The sequence below is a fragment of the Ostrea edulis genome, chromosome 2 (assembly GCF_947568905.1).
Source record: "Ostrea edulis chromosome 2, xbOstEdul1.1, whole genome shotgun sequence".
Lineage (NCBI taxonomy): Eukaryota > Metazoa > Mollusca > Bivalvia > Ostreida > Ostreidae > Ostrea > Ostrea edulis.
In genome coordinates this window covers 39241892-39260318 of record NC_079165.1, presented here as the reverse complement: position 1 = coordinate 39260318, position 18427 = coordinate 39241892, and the positions used below count along the sequence as shown (strand labels likewise).

At 35.8% G+C, this 18427-nt stretch overlaps 1 protein-coding gene across 5 annotated transcripts in view; it reads right to left on the bottom strand.

Moving 5' to 3' along the window:
• The window catches only part of LOC125678218 (hyccin-like), a 70623-nt gene that overhangs the window by 47296 nt on the left and 4900 nt on the right, over nt 1-18427 (bottom strand). For 2 of the 5 annotated variants that reach the window (XM_056153952.1, XM_056153954.1), the window contains exon 2: nt 4473-4538. In XM_056153952.1, the coding sequence (XP_056009927.1) occupies nt 4473-4517 (45 nt within the window). In that variant the 5' untranslated portion in view covers nt 4518-4538. Of the gene's footprint in view, nt 1-4472; nt 4539-13540; nt 13741-17111; nt 17194-18427 lie in introns of those variants that run through there. The other 3 variants (XM_056153953.1, XM_056153955.1, XM_048916483.2) reach the window with 3 other exon arrangements.

The following is an 18427-nucleotide window of genomic DNA, read 5'->3' as shown; positions in this document are numbered from 1 at the left end:
CACTTTTATGAATCTTTGCCCCATCCCTACGGTCCTGGGAGTGCAAGAGTCCTGAAATTTATAATTTATGTCCCCCTTGTCCCAAAGATGTTCCATACCAAAGCTAAAAAGAATCAGAAAGTTAGTAATAAAGAAAATAAAATATTCAATTGTTAATGTGTGACGGACGATGACGGGTGTAGACCAATAGCAATAGGTCACCTGAGTGACTCGCCTCCTTGTGCGTCAGCGTATTCATGCTGACCACTTTAGCTGAGGACTAACAATGGTGTCCCATCCTGTGACAGTCTATGAATCTTATCCTGGAAGTCTTCCATAACTAATGAAGGACTAAGGAATTGTATAAGGGAACACATTGACATATATGCATGGAACATGATTTAAAAGCAAAATTCTCATGTATCTCATGATTTTCATATAGCAATGGTTCGTATGAATATCTTACCTTCTGTGTACACGAGCATAGCAAATCTACACATCAATTATGGAGTAACATGACTACAATCTGTGGTATTAAAGGGTCAAATTCATGAAAATTCCTCAAAAACAGCTGACCTACTCTAGATTTATAAGGGTCAGAATTTGATAAAAAGGATCCTTTTTCTAGTATTGAGATTAACAGAAAAAAAGATCATTACTAGCCTATTACAGAAGTGATTCAGATTTCATATACAAATAAATACCTCTCTGTAGACTACATTATTTTAATCAATATGGCATTCTAAAAACTGCATTCCATTTTGGTTTTAGTCTTTAATTATGTGTATTTTGTTCTCCTTTCTTCGTGGAACTAGCTGTCAATGAATGTGGCTCATTTCATAATGAAACCACAGTAGGAAAGCTAGAGCACTAGATAGCTCATTAATAAGGGTTGTTAATTAACTCATATTTTTTATCCCGTGGGGATCTGGGTTACATTAGGTCGTTAGTACCCCTTTGTTTGTCGTAAGAAGCGACTAAATGGGGCGGTACTTCGGATGAGACCGCAAAACCGAGGTCCCGTGTCACAGCAGGTGTGGCACGATAAAATATCCCTCCCTTCTCAATGGCCATAAGCGCCAAGCATAGGCCTAAATTTTGCAGCCCTTCACCGGCGGTGGTGACGTCTCCATATGAGTGAAATATTCTCAAGAGGGACGTAAAACAATATTCAATCAATCAATCAACTCATGTTTTTCCTCAATATTTGAATTTTCTTGCCATCATTTTAACGTTCAGATGCAAAGTATACCTTCATCACTGAAACTCAGAATTAAATTTTAAAAATATAATTACCATAAATTTTGATACGAAGTTTTCTTTTTTATTTGTTGATTTTTTCCCTATTGTTAAATGTTATATAAACTTTAACATACTCTATCAGAGATGCATAAAAATGTGTGTCTGCCGTGTAAGAGGTTAAGTGGTGCATATGGTGATGATGGGTGGGAGTGCACCCTTCTGTACATGAATTCAATGCATTACTTTCCATTACTTTGACCTTACTTTCTTACCATTCACTACTACTAAAACAAGAGGCCCATGGGCCACATCGCTCAACTGAGACACCTTGGCCCATATTTAAAGATTTTTCCCTATATATTCGCAAGTAAAACTTTGATCCCAATTGTGGTCCCAACCTACCCCCAGGGGCCATGATATTTACAAACTTGAAACTGCACTATGTCAGGAAGCTTTCGTGTAAATGTAAACTACGGCCCAGTGGTTCTTTAGAAGATTTTCAAAGACTTTCTCTATATCTTTGTATGTAAAATTTTGATCCCCTATTGTGGCCCCATCCTACCCACAGGGGTCATGATTTTAACAAACTTGAACCTGCACTATGTAAGGAAGCTTTCATGTAAATATGTACTTTCCTAGTCCAGTGATTTTTGAAAAGAAGATTTTTAAAGATTTTCTTTATATATTTGTAATGTAAAACTTTGATCCCCATATTGTGGCCCCATCCTACCCCTGGGGGTAATAGTTTTAACACACTTGAACCTGCACTATGTAAGGAAGCTTTCATGTAAATTTGTACTTTCCTAACCCAGTGGTTCTTGAGAAGATTTTCTCTATATATTAGTATGTAAAACTTTGATCCCCATATTGTGGCCCCATCCTACCGCTGGGGATCATGGTTGTAACAAACTTGAACCTGCACTATGTCAGGAAGCTTTCATGTAAATTTCAGCTCTTCTGGCCCAGTGGTTCTTGAGAAGATGATTTTTAAATGATCCCACCCTATTTTTGCATTTTTGTAATTATCTCCCCTTTGAAGGGGGCACGCCCTTTCATTTGAACACATTTGAAAGCCCATCACCCAAGGATGTTTTTTGCCAAGTTTGATTGAAATTGGCCCAGTGGTTCTGGAGAAGAAGTCGAAACAAGAGGTCCATGAGCTGCATCGCTCACCTGAGTCACATCGCTCACCTGAGTCACCTTGGCTCATATTTAAAGATTTTTCCTATATATTTGCATGTAAAACTTTGATCCCTATTGTGGCCCCAACCTACTCCTGGGGGCTATGATTTTTACAAAATTGAATCTGTACTACAAGTGTATGTCATGAAGCTTTCATGTAAATGTAAACTTTTCGGGCCAGTGATTTTTTAGAAGATTTTTAATGATTTCCCCTAAATGATTGTATGTAAAATTTTGATCCCCTAATGTGGCCCCATCTTACCCCCAGGGACCATGATTTTTACAAACTTCAATCTGCACTATGTCAGGAAGCTTTTGTGCAAATTTAAACTTCTTTTGCCCAATGGTTCTTCAAGAGAAATTTTGTTTTAAATTTTTTCTATTTATTAGTTATGTAAAACTTTGATCCCCTATTGTGGCCCCATCCTAACCCTAAGGGACATGAGTTTAACAAACTTGAATCTGCACTATGTCAGGGAGGTTTCAGGTAAATCTCAACTTTTCTGGCTCAGTGGTTGTTGAGAAGATTTTTCAAGATTTTCCCCAATATATTTGTATGTAAAACTTTGATCCCCTAGTGTTGCCTCATCTTACTCCTGGGGGTCATGATTTTAACAAACTTGAATCAGCACTATATTAGAAAGCTTTCATGTAAATTTCCACTTTCTTGGCCCAGTAGTTTTTGAGAAGAAGATTTTAAAAGATTTTCCCTATATATTTGTATGTAAAGTTTTGATCCCCTATTGTCGCCTCATCTTACCCCTTGGGGCCAAGATTTTAACAAACTTGAATCTGCACTATGTCAGGAAGCTTTCATGTAAATTTCAGCTCTTCTGGCCCAGTGGTTCTTGATAAGATTTTTAAAGATTTTTTCATATATTTTTATGTAATACTTTGAGCCCCTATTGTGGTCCCATCCAACCCCGGGGAGGGGAGGGGGGCATGATTTTAACAAACTTGAATCTGCACTATGTCAGGAAGCTTTCATGTAAATTTCATCTCTTCTGGCCCAGTGGTCCTTGAGGAGAAGATTTTTAAATGACCCACCCTATTTTTGCATTTTTGTGATTATCTCCCCTTTGAAGGGGGCATGACCCTGCATTTAAACAAACTTGAAAGCCCTTCATCCAAGGGTGCTTTTGGCCAAGTTGGGTTTTAATTGGCCCAGTGATTCTGGAGAAGAAGTCGAAAATGTAAAAAGTTTACTGACAAACGGACAGACAGACGACGGACAATAGGTGATCAGAAAAGCTCACTTGAGCTTTCAGCTCAGGTGAGCTAAAAATATGAAAAGTTTACAGACAGACAATGGACAACAGGCGATCAGAAAATTTCACTTGACAAATAATTCTTTGTAGAATCACCTTACGTGTGTTAATTAATTCATTATATGTACTGGAACACGTGTTGTATGTCATGGTCCTCTTTAGAAATACATACAGCCATTGGTTACTATTAACATCATTACGTCATGAAACAGGTGTTCAAAAAGAGCATGATTTTTACACACAAGAAGGCCTTTCCTGTACACATGTATGCTTTACCCATTCCACCCACCGTTCACTTAGCATCACTGAAGGACTATACACAAGAAATCACGGATCTAGACTGGGTGTGGAATTGAAGTAATTACATTTGTGTGCTAATGAGGACAGCACCAGGCCAGGCTAGGATCATGAAACATCTTAATAAGCTTAAGTCAAAATCTGAATATTGTAATGAAATGATGGACTTGTAAAATTGTTATTCAATATTGCTTCATCAAATTTCTAGTTTCTGCTAGTTAGGAGTTTCAGTTCAAAAGTAATGAAAATTTTACAGGCGATTGAAATTTTGAATAAAAAGTCTTGAGTTTGTTACATGATCCCAATGCTCAAGAGCTAAACAACCAGCACGTAAGCCAAGACATTTCAATACTGTAACAATGTAATCTACATCAAAACTGCAGGGGCCAAAGTTGAAATCCTTTCCAGATCATTTCAATGGAACTGATATTTGAAAGATGATTCTCAGAAACACAGATTCAGAATGACCTGGTAGACTTCCTTTGTTGTTAATGTGAACTATACCTTGAATTCAGACAGCCATTCTCGAACAGCTCTTGGTAGAGTCATATTCAATTTCTACATGATCATCTGAAAATACATAGGATAATGCATGTACAGTTACAATATTCTACATCTATACAATTTTTCAGAGTTCTTGGTTTCTTGAAGTAAAATCTGGGTTCTGTTATACTTATTTCATCTTATTTCACTCTTGAAAACTTAGTAATCAGTATGAAACAGCCTTCATCACTTGTGATATCCCAACTCCTCCTTGTAATTATTAATTATGCAATTAAGAGGATTAATTTTAGCACTGAATAAGGAATGAAACATAGACATTAACTTCTAGTCTGCAATTTTAAGATGTGAAAGATAAGACGAGTCAATTTCTGCTGTCGTAAATTATGAAAACGAATCAAACCTGATTTTATCACAATGTGAGTATGGCAAGTACTGCACAACAATTTCTTATATAAGATCTGAGTAGTAAGACTGATCAACCTGTTACTGTAAAATCTGCACTGTACTGATCACGTTGCTAATTTCCTTTTCTGACTGTCTAATTAGTATTTAGTTTTTACATTGAAGATCCAATGAGGAATTTGACAATTTTGAATCAAAGCTCCTGAATTAATACACTAAACTGTGGGTAAATTGTGAGATAAATAATCCATCATTGTTTACGTGTGTGAGATGTAGAAATTCCACCTCTGGAACAAGATTCGCTGTATAGGAATTGGCAAGGCCTCATTCTAGACTGTGATTATCTTGTCCCCTTGGTAGAATCTTGTACTAATTCCTCATGAGTTAGTCATCAATTGGGATCAGACAGATGTCCAATCAGTACCTGCATCCTCATGGACAATGTCACTAGGGAAGGGGGGGGGGGGTGGTAAGAAAGAGCCTATGAGGAAGCTGGATTACATGAAATTTCATAAGTATACTTTATAGGAAATAAATTTCATTTTTGAAAATACATGAGGATATGAACTGCAACATTTCACATTGCAGTTAATCCCCTCGCATATTTCTAAAATTGAAGTTTGTTTCTTATAATTTTATTTTCATTTCTGTCAGAATTTGTATTCATATGCGAATTGTTTACAACTGCAACACATTCATGAGGAAATGGCTATCATTATAATTTGTAGAGACTTCAAAGGCAACAACAATTGAAATGTCAATATTAAACAGTATGGTTTGATTTCATGTACTTTTTAATGTGCATGAATGTTTTGTGTCATTGTCACATTTTACTGTTTTAGGTGTTCTTTCTGGGTATTGTTTACCCACAGTGATTTACCCTATTGCAGTCTTAGGGTGTCTGGAATATAGTACAACCTGGGGTAAATCCTTGTATACACAATGATTGGACCTGGATAATTAATAAAGCCAAATCATTAATCCGATAGATTGTGGATTCTTACTGAGCAACTTAAACAAGAGGCACATGGGCCACATCACTCACCTCAGTCACCTTGGTTCATATTTAAAGATTTTCCCTTTATCTTCACATGTAAAACTTTGATTCCCTATTGTGGCCCCACACTACCCCCAGGGACCATGACTTTAACAAAACTTGAATCTGCACTATGTCAAGAAACTTCCATGTAAATTTGAACTCTTTTGGCCAAGTGGTTCTCGTCAAGAAGATTTTCAAATGACCCACCCTATTTTTGCATTTTTGTGATGATCTCACCTTTGAGGGGAGCATGGCCCTTAATTCATTCACACTTGAATCCCCTTTATAGTCTAGTCAATCTAGCTCAAAAATGAGCAAAACCTCAAACTAATTGCAACAGAAATGAAATTTTGATTATTCATGCAAGAAAACACATGTAAACAACATATTAAAAATCGGCTTTTGTATTTCCATGGGAAAATTGGAATTTTGGGGTAAAAGGATGTGTTTTTTCATGAAAATCGCTAAAAACTGGAAATTGAAGAAAACGTCCATTTTATGTAACATACAGGGGGCTAAGGTTGTTCTCTCAGTTCAATTTTACACTTCCACTGTGTACAGTTCACGACAATGCTATTTAAAAAAAAAAAAAGAGGAGGGAGGGCAACCAATCTGTCTAAAAATTGACCTCTGTACGTAAAAATTTATCAACTTTGCATGTAATGATAAAAGGTGTAGAGCCATTATTGCTACGTGCCTGATAATTATATAAGTGATCATTTGAGTAATTGCAGTACAGTTCAGTCCATGTTTTTACTAGTGTCACAATTTGCCTTGCATTTACAACGAAAAACGTTCAAAAGTTTATCTGGCGCGACTTGTAATTTAGTTTTAACGGATACAAGAATTGCTGAAAGCAGTGATAAGCCCCAATTCGAAGGATCCAAATTAATCATTTCTTTAATAGTCCACTCTATGACTTAAAAAAATTATTGCAGTGCTCCTTTTCTGCAGCTGGAGTTAGTAGTTAGTGACAATGGCTGAACTTATAAAGATGATATTGTGTTAGACAATTCTTCACAAAGCAAATCTCCTTTAAGTGTCTCTATGGTATTCCATCGTACAAAGTTGATATAACATTGACACCAGAATATATCTTTTTCTCTATGAAATACTCATATAGGAAGGTGAAGATAACGAACAGTGATCCATCTCGTAACTCCTATAAGCAATACAAAATAGAGAGGTGGGCAAACACGGACCCCTGGATATACCAGAAGTGGGATCAGGTGCCTATGGGCTATAAGGAGTAAGCACCCCCTGTTGACCGGTCACACCTGCCGTGAGCTCCATATCTTAATAAGGCAAACGGAGTTACCCTTATTCATTATCATTGTGCCAAAAACGGCCTAACAATCTACATGAAACAAGTCAGACAGATTTGACCCAATGATAGGTTGTATTGGCAAAGTAGATTGTTATAACGACCATATAATCGCGAAATGTTGACTTTAAACGAAACAGTTGAAACCCCTTCACCATCAACTTGTTTGTCAGTAGCCTGCCTCCATTTAAAAACTAATCATATACAGAATTTTTTCGCGATTTGTCTACATTTTGACTATACAGGACCTGTTCCGATGCCGAACATTCTTGATGTTGTGTCGCATCCTGTGAATGCATGTAGAAAGGGCAAGGATTGACAAACTTTGTTTCCTAAAAAGACGTCTGGTTTTAACGATATTCTTCACTTAGGGGCAAGATCAAAAATTCAATGTCTCACAAAAAACTAAGTTCACATAGTTTTCACCAAGACACCCCCCCCCCTTTAAAACTTAATATGACAAATGTTGAAACTAATCGAATAACAAGAAAAGAAACGTACGATTATAAATAACACTCTGTATACCTTTTCTACTGTTTATTCACAAATGAAAGTGTACATTAAATCTATTAAATGTTCATTAATATATTTTAAATATTATGTGGTATTCAACAGTCGCTTGTCTTTTTCCTTTTTCCACTAAAGTGTAATCGATGTCGGATGACAGAAACTTGAGGGAGTTTTTAATCCCCTCCCCCTAACTAATGAATTTAAATTTTCATCCGACATTGATTTCGTCCCTTAGGGCAGTTATGTTTATTTCAGAGTTCGTTGCTATTTCTGTGCTTTATATATAGACATTTCAAACACAATGTACATTTTGTGTGATCCTCTAAAATTTACGATAAATAACTGTATCCCATTTCCATTCTCAATGATCGTGTGCCAGCGTGGCGAGAATTCCATCGTCATCGAAAACAAGTTTTGTCTTGAATAGATGGCCGGGCGGTCTAGCGCGCTATTTGCATGCTGCTAGGAGATGTGGTTCCGCAGGTCGTGAGCCCAAGACTAATTAGAAAGAGTAACTACTCGATTTTACATCAAATCATGATACTATGCGCAAGTGTTTACTTACATTGATTTTTATTATTTATATTTTCAATGTTTTATTATCATTATTATTACCCATGAATGACTCCCCAAACCTGAATTTGAAAAAGAAAAGCAAAAATATTTACTTACTGAGTTTATAAAAGTTTTTAATACAAAATGCTTGCTCAAATGATGAAGATACAAAATAACTGAAACTTTTAACCCGAATGGCTTTCCATACTTTCTTTTTTAACAACCGTAATTCCCCCTTGTAAATTAACACTAATTCTTTAAGATTTCATTTATAATTGATTATTCATAACTTCTAAAGTAAATATTGTGTTTTATAATTAAAATTAATTCAGTAGAGGGTCAAACAAAATATTTTGAAGCTTTATTCGCGAAAGTTCCCCGGGAATGGAAGTCAGCAAAGAATATGAGATGCTGAGCAATATTGTATGTATATAGAAGGTCTTAAAATCACCTTTTTAATACAACTGTTAAGCTGTTTAATCGCGTTTTTTATTACATGCACTTTAGATCGTCGTGTATAACTTTATTCCGATGACTGTCACAGTTAAGTTACTCCCCTTTACATGTACGGCGTGCCGTAAACACCACAAAATATCGATGGTTTACTAAAACATTTAAGTCTAAATTTTAAATATTTCCCATTGTCCGATTTTTTGTATGTTGTTAATCACGCTTTTGTTTATTAAATTCCGTCGAGTTTGTTTCTGTTGCAATTACTTTGAGGTGATTTGCTAGATTGACTAGACTATACCCATGGGTGATTTGTGCCAAATTTGATTGAAGATTTAAATGATGTCAAAATTTTTCTTTACTGATTCTTAATTATCTCCACTTCAAAAAGGGTGTGTGCAGCACTTCATCTGAACAAACTTTAATCCTCTTTACCCAAATACTGTAGATTCTTAAATATACGCAAGGAATTTATTATCATGTAATTTTGTGTGAGGCATCACTTGTGAAATAAAATTATTCGCTTTAACTTTTCTGTTGTTTAATTACAAATAAAAACTCGTTATTAACAGACCACACGAATTCATGTTCACGTGGTTTGACATATGCGAGAGATTTCGCCATATCAAGTACTCGCATAACATAGGGAATCCAAAGTATGCTTTGTGACATGTTTGGCTGAAATTCTCCCTGTGGTTCTGGAGAAGTCGAAGTGTTAAAAGTTTATGGACAGATGGACGCCAGTCAGTGATCTGAAAAGGTCACTTGAGATTTCAGCTCAGGTGAGCTAATAAAAGTATCTAAAGACTCAGTGAAAAATATTTTAGGAATGGTATAGTGGCAAAGTATTGAAACAGATGAAAAAGTCAGAGAACCCAATCCAGGCAAAATAGATTCAGGATTGGGTATCATGAAAAAAATCATGTGTCAGGAATATGGCTGCATGGTTGAAACATTTCAACATTTTAAGAGGAATGCAGATATATGAAATGGAATTCAAGTGGCAGGGATTCTTGCACTTGGTGAACCGACTGATTTAAGGGACAAGACACCTTGTGATTAAAACAGATCGATGTGGCAGGATTACGTGTCATCCTAATGACAGTTTAGATCAAAATACAATTTTATAATATTATATAATAATGCATGTTGAACATGAAATTCTAGACTGTATTATGTGCAATTTATATTAATATATTTACATTTAATACATTTTTTTCCCTTATCATCTCTGTTGCAGAGTTTATATGTCCATGATTTGTAAACCAGTTGGCAGTACTTGGCATGATGTTAAACTGTGCTTAGGATGGGTCATAATGATATGTTTATTGCCAAAACATTAAATATGTTCATTTCCTTTGATCTAAAATATTTTCTTGTCCTTTAATTACATAAACAACAAGATGTGTTTGTGAAACACAAATGCCCCCGATAATGGCCAATTATGAAGATGGCCAAGGTCACAAGGACAAATATCTTAGTACCAGTAGAAAGATCTTGTCACAAGAAATGCTCATGTACAATATGAAAGCTCTAATGTTTACCATTTAGAAGTTATGACCAATGATAATTTTTTTTAAAGTAGGTCAAATGTCAAGGTCAAAATGTTTAGTACCTACAGATAGTTCTTGTCACAAGGAATATTCATGTGAAATATCAAAGTTCTATCACTTACTGTTCAAAAGTTATAAGCAAGGTTAAAGTTTTCAAAAAGTAGGTCAAACTCCAAGGTCAAGGTCACAGGGTAAAAATGTTGGTACTCACGGAAAGGTCTTGTCACAAGGAATACTCATGTGAAATATCAAAGCTCTATCACTTACTGTTCAAAAGTTATTAGCAAGGTTAAAGTTTCATACAGAATGACAGACAGGACAAAAACAATTTTTGAAAAGAATTGGAATGCTAGTTATCAAGAAGTTAATCATAATCAATTGTTAAAGCACGATGGACAATGACGGACGCAGACCATATTGCAATACGTCACAGGAAGTACATCTTCGCTAGCCAAGGATTTTCCGTCCACTCTGCTCCCCAAAGGTTACAGTCGTATGTTCAACTATGTGGGGGAGTGAAGTGGACTGAAAACGCTTGGCTAACGAAGATGCAGGAAATAATGTTGAATTTAATCAGGTGATCTAAAAATCATGTGACCTTTGCTGTTCCATCTAGTGTTGTTACTTTACGTAATATGGTTGTAATTGCATACATAATAGACCTAAAAACATGTTCCACAGTCATTTCAGTTGGTGTTGATCTAAATATACACCATGAAATGTGTTTTTCTTGTAATCATTGGTGGAGATGACGGTTGCCAGCATTGAAGGAAAATTTGCATGACGTGCTTGTGTGCATCATTTAATTTCCCTACAATGCTGGCCAGCTTCCGTCACAACTCCAATGACAACAAAACCACACTTCATTATCTAATTAAAGGATTAAAAATATAGCTTGTGAATGATTTCAAAATATATTTTGTGCATGCTCTATAAATAAACTATGTGTATGATTTTTTGATACAATCTTTAGTACATGCTATCATTGAAATAGATTTCAACAATGATCTGAAAAACGAAACGAAATGTTACATGTATTTATAATTCATTTCATTTTATTTTGGTGATGAATTGAAAATCTGCAAAAACATAAAATGCCAATATCTTCAAAGCTAGGATTTAAGTGTTCAAGACTGAATTTGTCAAACATTTCCAACACCAAAATAACCCAATATATACAGCATTTGTGGTAAAAAGTAAACCAAAATCACAGACAAGAAAAGCATTATTCCAGGTGTTTAAAATTCCTTTGCGATTTACATATAAATATTAATAAGATACATGTAAGGGGTATAACTCTTCCAAACCAAGCAAAATTCCTGTTTGATTTGATTTTAAATACATGTATATTTTCATAAATTTGAACAGAAATTAAAGAAAATTAAGTGTAAATAGATACAAGGATTAATTTTGCTATTATTTGGGAGCTAGGTCACGAATCTTTTTTTGTAATATCCAAAAATTGTTTAGCAAATAACAAATTTTAACCTTGTCTAGTAATCAATATGCATATTGAAATATAAATGGAAATAGTTTTCCCCCCAGTTTTCAAGATATAAATACATTGAAATGGCAAAGGTTTACTATATATTGATCATGAATTAAATAACTGTCTAGCCATTTCCATTCTATTTCACTGTCTCATTGATGAGTATGCATCACAGCTATCAAATCCACTCTGCCCCCCTGAATCTTAACAACTGAATGTGAAAAAAAAGCCCAGCTTTGTGATAATATTCCTGCATTGCATATTACATTAGACACCCTTCAAACATATGACGGGGAAAATAGGAAGCAGTCTGAAATTGGTGGCGCACAGGGACTTGAGTTTGCACTGAACAAGCACATCATTTGTAACTATTGTCAACCAAAATGCAGCCGTGATCTTACTTAAAGCTGAACTCAAAACTGATCTAATTTTTCAGTCCTTCTTAGTTTTGTTCCAAGGATAATACTTCTTCATTGTGTTGAACCAATGCATTCTGATGGATTTTCTTGCTAAAAACCACAGGGTGCCTATCTAACATGTGTGATTGGACATTCGACACCCTATAGACATGAATCTGATGTCAAGTTATTTAAATAACTAATATTAGACCTGCTGTGAACTTGATGCAATTTTGATGAAGTGCCTACAAATAGATTGACCAATTTTTTTCTTCTTCAGTTTTAAGGGGGGATGTTCAATGGGGTATAACTCTTACTTTTGTCTTAAATTATCAGCTGTGTCTAACTTATCATACATTAAACTTAATAGGCAATACTTCAATACATCATTAATCATTAGTACAATACAAGTAAGTATTTATTTGTTTTCTTAAACTTAATAGGCAATACTTCAATTATATATCATTGATTATTGGTACAATGCAAGTATTTTTATTTTTTTAAATTTCTCTTTTATTATTTATTAACATACTAGGTAATAATCCAATATATCATTTATTTTTGGTACACTAAGTGGGTTCTTTTATTGGGGGGGGGGTGTTGGGTGTTAGGGGTGGGATGGGGTGTGTGGGTTATCTGCTCCTAATTCACATTCTATGGTGGGTTTATTAAATGCCTGGTAAGTATACACTTATAGGTAACCAGAGATCAGCTGAGTATTGACAGAGAATCTCAGCTGTTAGAGTGGGTTTGAATCCCTAAGGAGGCTATAATAATACTTATCTTTTACTTTGCATCTTGAAAACTAAGCTTGGATACCCTATCTATGGTTTGGATGCATTATTAGATTATAATTACTGGAGTAACATACTACACATGAAGTTCACTGCAAAAGATTGATTGATTGTATATTCTTTAACGTCCCACTCGAGTATTTTTCACTCACATACAGAAGTCACCATTGCCGGCGAAGGGCTGCAAAATTTAGGCCTATGCTCGGCTCTTACGGCCTTTGAGCAGGGAGGGATCTTTATCATGTCACACCTGCTGTGATGCAGGGCCTCGGATTATGCGGTCTCATCCGAAAGACCACCCCATTTAGTGCCCTCTTACGACAAGCAAGGGGAACTGAGGACCTATTCTAACACGTTCAGTAGGTATATCAAGCCTCGTTAATCTCATAATTTAGAATTCGATAGTAAGAAAACATGACTACTGAATTCTGAATCCCTTGGTTTATCCCTCTAAATCAATACAAGATACATTTCAAAATTTAGGACACTGTAAGCAAAATTTGCACTCATATGTATTAAAATTAATAGATAAATCATAATGATAATACACATACATGTGTTTCCAGGTCAGGAATCGGCAGTAAAATCCAGGACTGTATGACACTCAATTTTATTTGGCATCATTCATCAATGAACAGGTACTCCATTCATTCAATAATGCAACCATTTTTAACTGACTTGATCGTGATCTATAGACTGGTTGAATATAATAATATACACCAAACCTTCTTGGATAAATTCCAGCATGAATATTACGCAACTTTTAAATTGCCTTCATTTTTGAGTGTAGCACTGAAATTCTATACATATAATTATTTAATTTTCTCAAAATCTACTTACTCGGTGGGTGTAATTTAACAGAGATGCTACATCTTTTGATAAGCAAGAACGTAAACACAATATGCTAAAATTCTAAACGTGACCTTGTGCACATGGTAAGTCACTATCACTGTAACAATTTAATATATAACAAGAGGTACTGTGAGCAATGCTCACTAAGAATACCCCCCGCTTACCCCAATCTCCCAAAGGGTGTAGGTAATAGGTAAAACTTCAGTATTATGATCCAAAAGGTATCTAGGAACACAGCATCTCCATGCGATGAAAAAAGCCATTAAAGAATTTAAATGGAAACTATATTGCTACTTCGATGTCCAGTGTGCATGACCTTTGACCTTTTGACCCCAAAATTGATAGGGAACATCTTCATCCCATGGGTAGTCAATATGTATGATATGGTGACTGTAGGTGGAAAGGATAACGCTTTAGAGCCTGGAAACCATATTGCTACTTCAATGTCCAGTGCGTTTGACCTTTGACCTTTTGACCCCAAAATCGATAGGGAACATCTTCATCCCATGGGTAGTCCATATGTATGATATGGTGACTGTAGGTGGAAAGGATAATGCTTTAGAGCCCAGAAACCATATTGCTACCTCGATGTCCAGTGCGCTTGACCTTTGACCTTTTGACCCCAAAATCGATAGGGAACATCTTCATCCCATGGGTAGTCCATATGTATGATATGGTGACTGTAGGTGGAAAGGATAACGCTTTAGAGCCCGGAAACCATATTGCTACTTCGATGTCCAGTGCGCTTGACCTTTGACCTTTTGACCCCAAAATCGATAGGGAACATCTTCATCCCATGGGTAGTCCATATGTATGATATGGTGACTGTAGGTGGAAAGGATAACACTTTAGAGCCCGGAAACCATATTACTACTTCGATGTCCAGTGCACTTGACCTTTGACCTTTTGACCCCAAAATCGATAGGGAACATCTTCATCCCATGGGTAGTCCATATGTATGATATGGTGACTGTAGGTGGAAAGGATAACGCTTTAGAGTCCGGAAACCATTGCGTCTACAGACGGACGGACGGACAGACAGACGGACAACCCGATTCCAGTATACCCCCCCCCCCCCACAACTTGTTGCGGGGGGTATAATAAGACGTCTATGGGCCTTAATGGTCACCCGAGTATGCACATTTTTACTCTTTAGAAATCAATGTGTTACCTGTGTGCTTTTTATACTTTGCTCTAAATCATAGATATATTGGTATAACTATCATATATATATTTGATAATTCAGAATTGTTTTATACATGTAGGTAGGTAAGTTTTATCACATCAAAGCAAAGTACAATTTTCTATATATGAGTTTTAAAAGAGCAAAGAATTAAAGAGGGTTCATTATAGATAATCATGCAAACATTTTGCCTCCTTGATGTCCGATTTTCTAAGATATAATGCATTTTCAAAAATACAACCAACTTAGCTACACCCTAGGGCTTGAACCCTGAACCCAGGTGAATTTCAGTTTTGGTAGTCCTGAAGTAAAGATGAAGATTTTCCAAAATATAGATCTAATGCATTTTTAATACCGGTAAACTACTAACTTAGCTCCATCCGGCCTGGGGCATGAACCCTAACCCCAGGGGTCATGAATTTCAGTTTTCAGGTATAGGGTTCATTACTCATTACAATCATGCCAACAGTTTGACTGTTTGATGTCCAGAAGTAAAGAAGATTTTGTAAGATATGCATTTTCAATATATAACCAAATTAGCCCCACCCTGGGACGTAAGGCCTAAACCCGAGGGTCATGAATTTCACAATTTTAGTAAGGGGCTCATTGCCTATTATAATTATGCTAATATTAAGTGCCAGGGGTAGTTTGGCTGCCCAGCAGTACAGAAGAAGACTTTTAAAGATTAAATTCATTTTGATGGTTTGGCCACACCCCTCAGGCCCCAAGAAGGCAGGGTCCACGAAATTCACAATTTTTGTTCCTCGACACCTATAGATGTTAAACCAAAATTGGTTGAAATTGGTTAAGCCATTCCTGCAGGCAAGTTTACGATCAACGCAAGACGGACAAAAACAGACAGCAAAAGGTCACCTGAATGACTTGGGTGACCTAAAAGTTTTTGGGGATAACAATATCATACAGTACTATAAACAGAACAATTCATAAAACTGAGATGAGCTCACACACAATGCAAGAGAACTCATTTCAGTTTTGTGCATCGAAATCAGATCTGTATATAAACATCTACTCAGTTCAACCTCACATCTAAAATATAAACATCCTATGTCAATTTGACAATTACGGACTCAGTACAATAAAATTACACTACTCATTCTACACTACTAAACTGGTATAACTGCTAAATCATTATTTTATTGCAACACAATTGTACGTATGAAAATATGCCTCAGATTGAATTATATACAATTGTGCATGTACATCTATTAAATACATGTAACCGATATAAACACATCTATAGGAACACCACAAGGTAACCGATATAAACACATCTATAGGAACACCACAAGGTAACTGATATAAACATATCTATAGGAACACCACAAGGTAACTGATATAAACACATCTATAGGAACACCACAAGGTAACCGATATAAACACATCTATAGGAACACCACAAGGTAACTGATATAAACACATCTATAGGAACTCCACAAGGTAACCGATATAAACACATCTATAGGAACACCACAAGGTAACCGATATAAACACATCTATAGGAACACCACAAGGTAACTGATATAAACACATCTATAGGAACACCACAAGGTAACCGATATAAACACATCTATAGGAACACCACAAGGTAACTGATATAAACACATCTATAGGAACACCACAAGGTAACCGATATAAACACATCTATAGGAACACCACAAGGTAACCGATATAAACACATCTATAGGAACACCACAAGGTAACCGATATAAACACATCTATAGGAACTCCACAAGGTAACCGATATAAACACATCTATAGGAACACCACAAGGTAACCGATATAAACACATCTATAGGAACACCACAAGGTAACCGATATAAACACATCTATAGCAACACCACAAGGTAACCGATATAAACACATCTATAGCAACACCACAAGGTAACCGATATAAACACATCTATAGGAACACCACAAGGGGGGACACTGAAACACCCCTCTTTACCTGTTTCCACCACATCTACTATTTCTGCACGATTTATGTACTTATGCAGAATTGGTCTTTGTCGTTTTAATCTTTTAAAACCCTAGTCCTCATTTACTACAAAGACCATGTCTGCTGCACTTACTTTTACATGTATCACCAGTCTGTCTTTAAGCACTCTTCCTACAAATCATCTCAGGTCAGCAGTCACTCTACCAACTGTGTGGCCATGTGAAAATAAAGACTCTCAAAGCAATCCTGAATAGTGACTTCAAACTGAAAGTACTTTTCAGGTCTCTCTAGACTTTTCAAAACATCGCTGAATGGTATGTCAACCTTGCATATATGGCATCACAGTCAAACACAACCAATGACCAAAGGCAACTTGGAGGAAGTGTACAATATGAGTTAGAAATACTAGCAGTTTATATGTATAACCTTCTGAAATGATACATGTATTAAACGTCGAAACCAGGTCTCCCCCCCCCCCCCCCCCCCCCCCCCCCCCCCCAAGTTCATTTTAGTGTCTCCACTTGTGGTGTTATACAGGGTATAAGTGTCCGGGTATGTGATAGTAACTTGTTTAACTACTACACGACTCTAGTCAATTTGACTCACAACAAAGGATAAGAGAAAAGAGATATGCACAAAAATCTGAAATCATGAAGTGCTGGTCATATTGAAAATGTGTGTGAAACTGTCACTAAAACATTAAATAAATGCATACATGTGATACCTAATGATTTGTGCTCGAGTCTCACACTTTTTGAACTCATCTAAAACTCTCATGCTCAGGTAATGAATTATCTCATATTCCCAATATTTCATTGTCAATGTCTTTAAAATTATTGCATCTTGTATGAACTGAACCATATGAACTGAATAGTATGAAACCATCTACTCATCACATGCCCATCTTCCACAGGCAATCTACTTGTATGTGGATATTATAGCCAACATTATCAATTATTATAATTACTTACTTCAATTTACATTGATTAGGAAAGATAATATGAAATTAAAATCATTGTCACAATGATCTGTGTTTAAAAAGTCCATAAAATAATCAAATGAAACACTTGTTATTTTCAAACAATTAGACTCTGATTCAAAAACTAAAGAAGTGAAATTGATTAATAATTTTAACAAAGTACTTTTAGTTTGGGCAGAATTTACAAAGTCTGAAGAAATATCATTTAAAGTGATTTTCGATTGAAATAAAATAAACTTTTAATTAGCTTGGTCACAATATTCTGATTTACTTAGTCTGGCAAACTGGATCTGATTAATCATTAACTGGCTTGAGGTCAGAGTGATAAAAATAGAAACAACCTGCCACAGTTGATCACTAGTTCTGAAACCTGCAGCTCTCCAACAGGGAAGATGTATATTCAAAATTTTTGTCTTTTTGTGCAAAGTGAAATCAGTGTTTGCAACTAATGCTCATTCCAATGATTACAC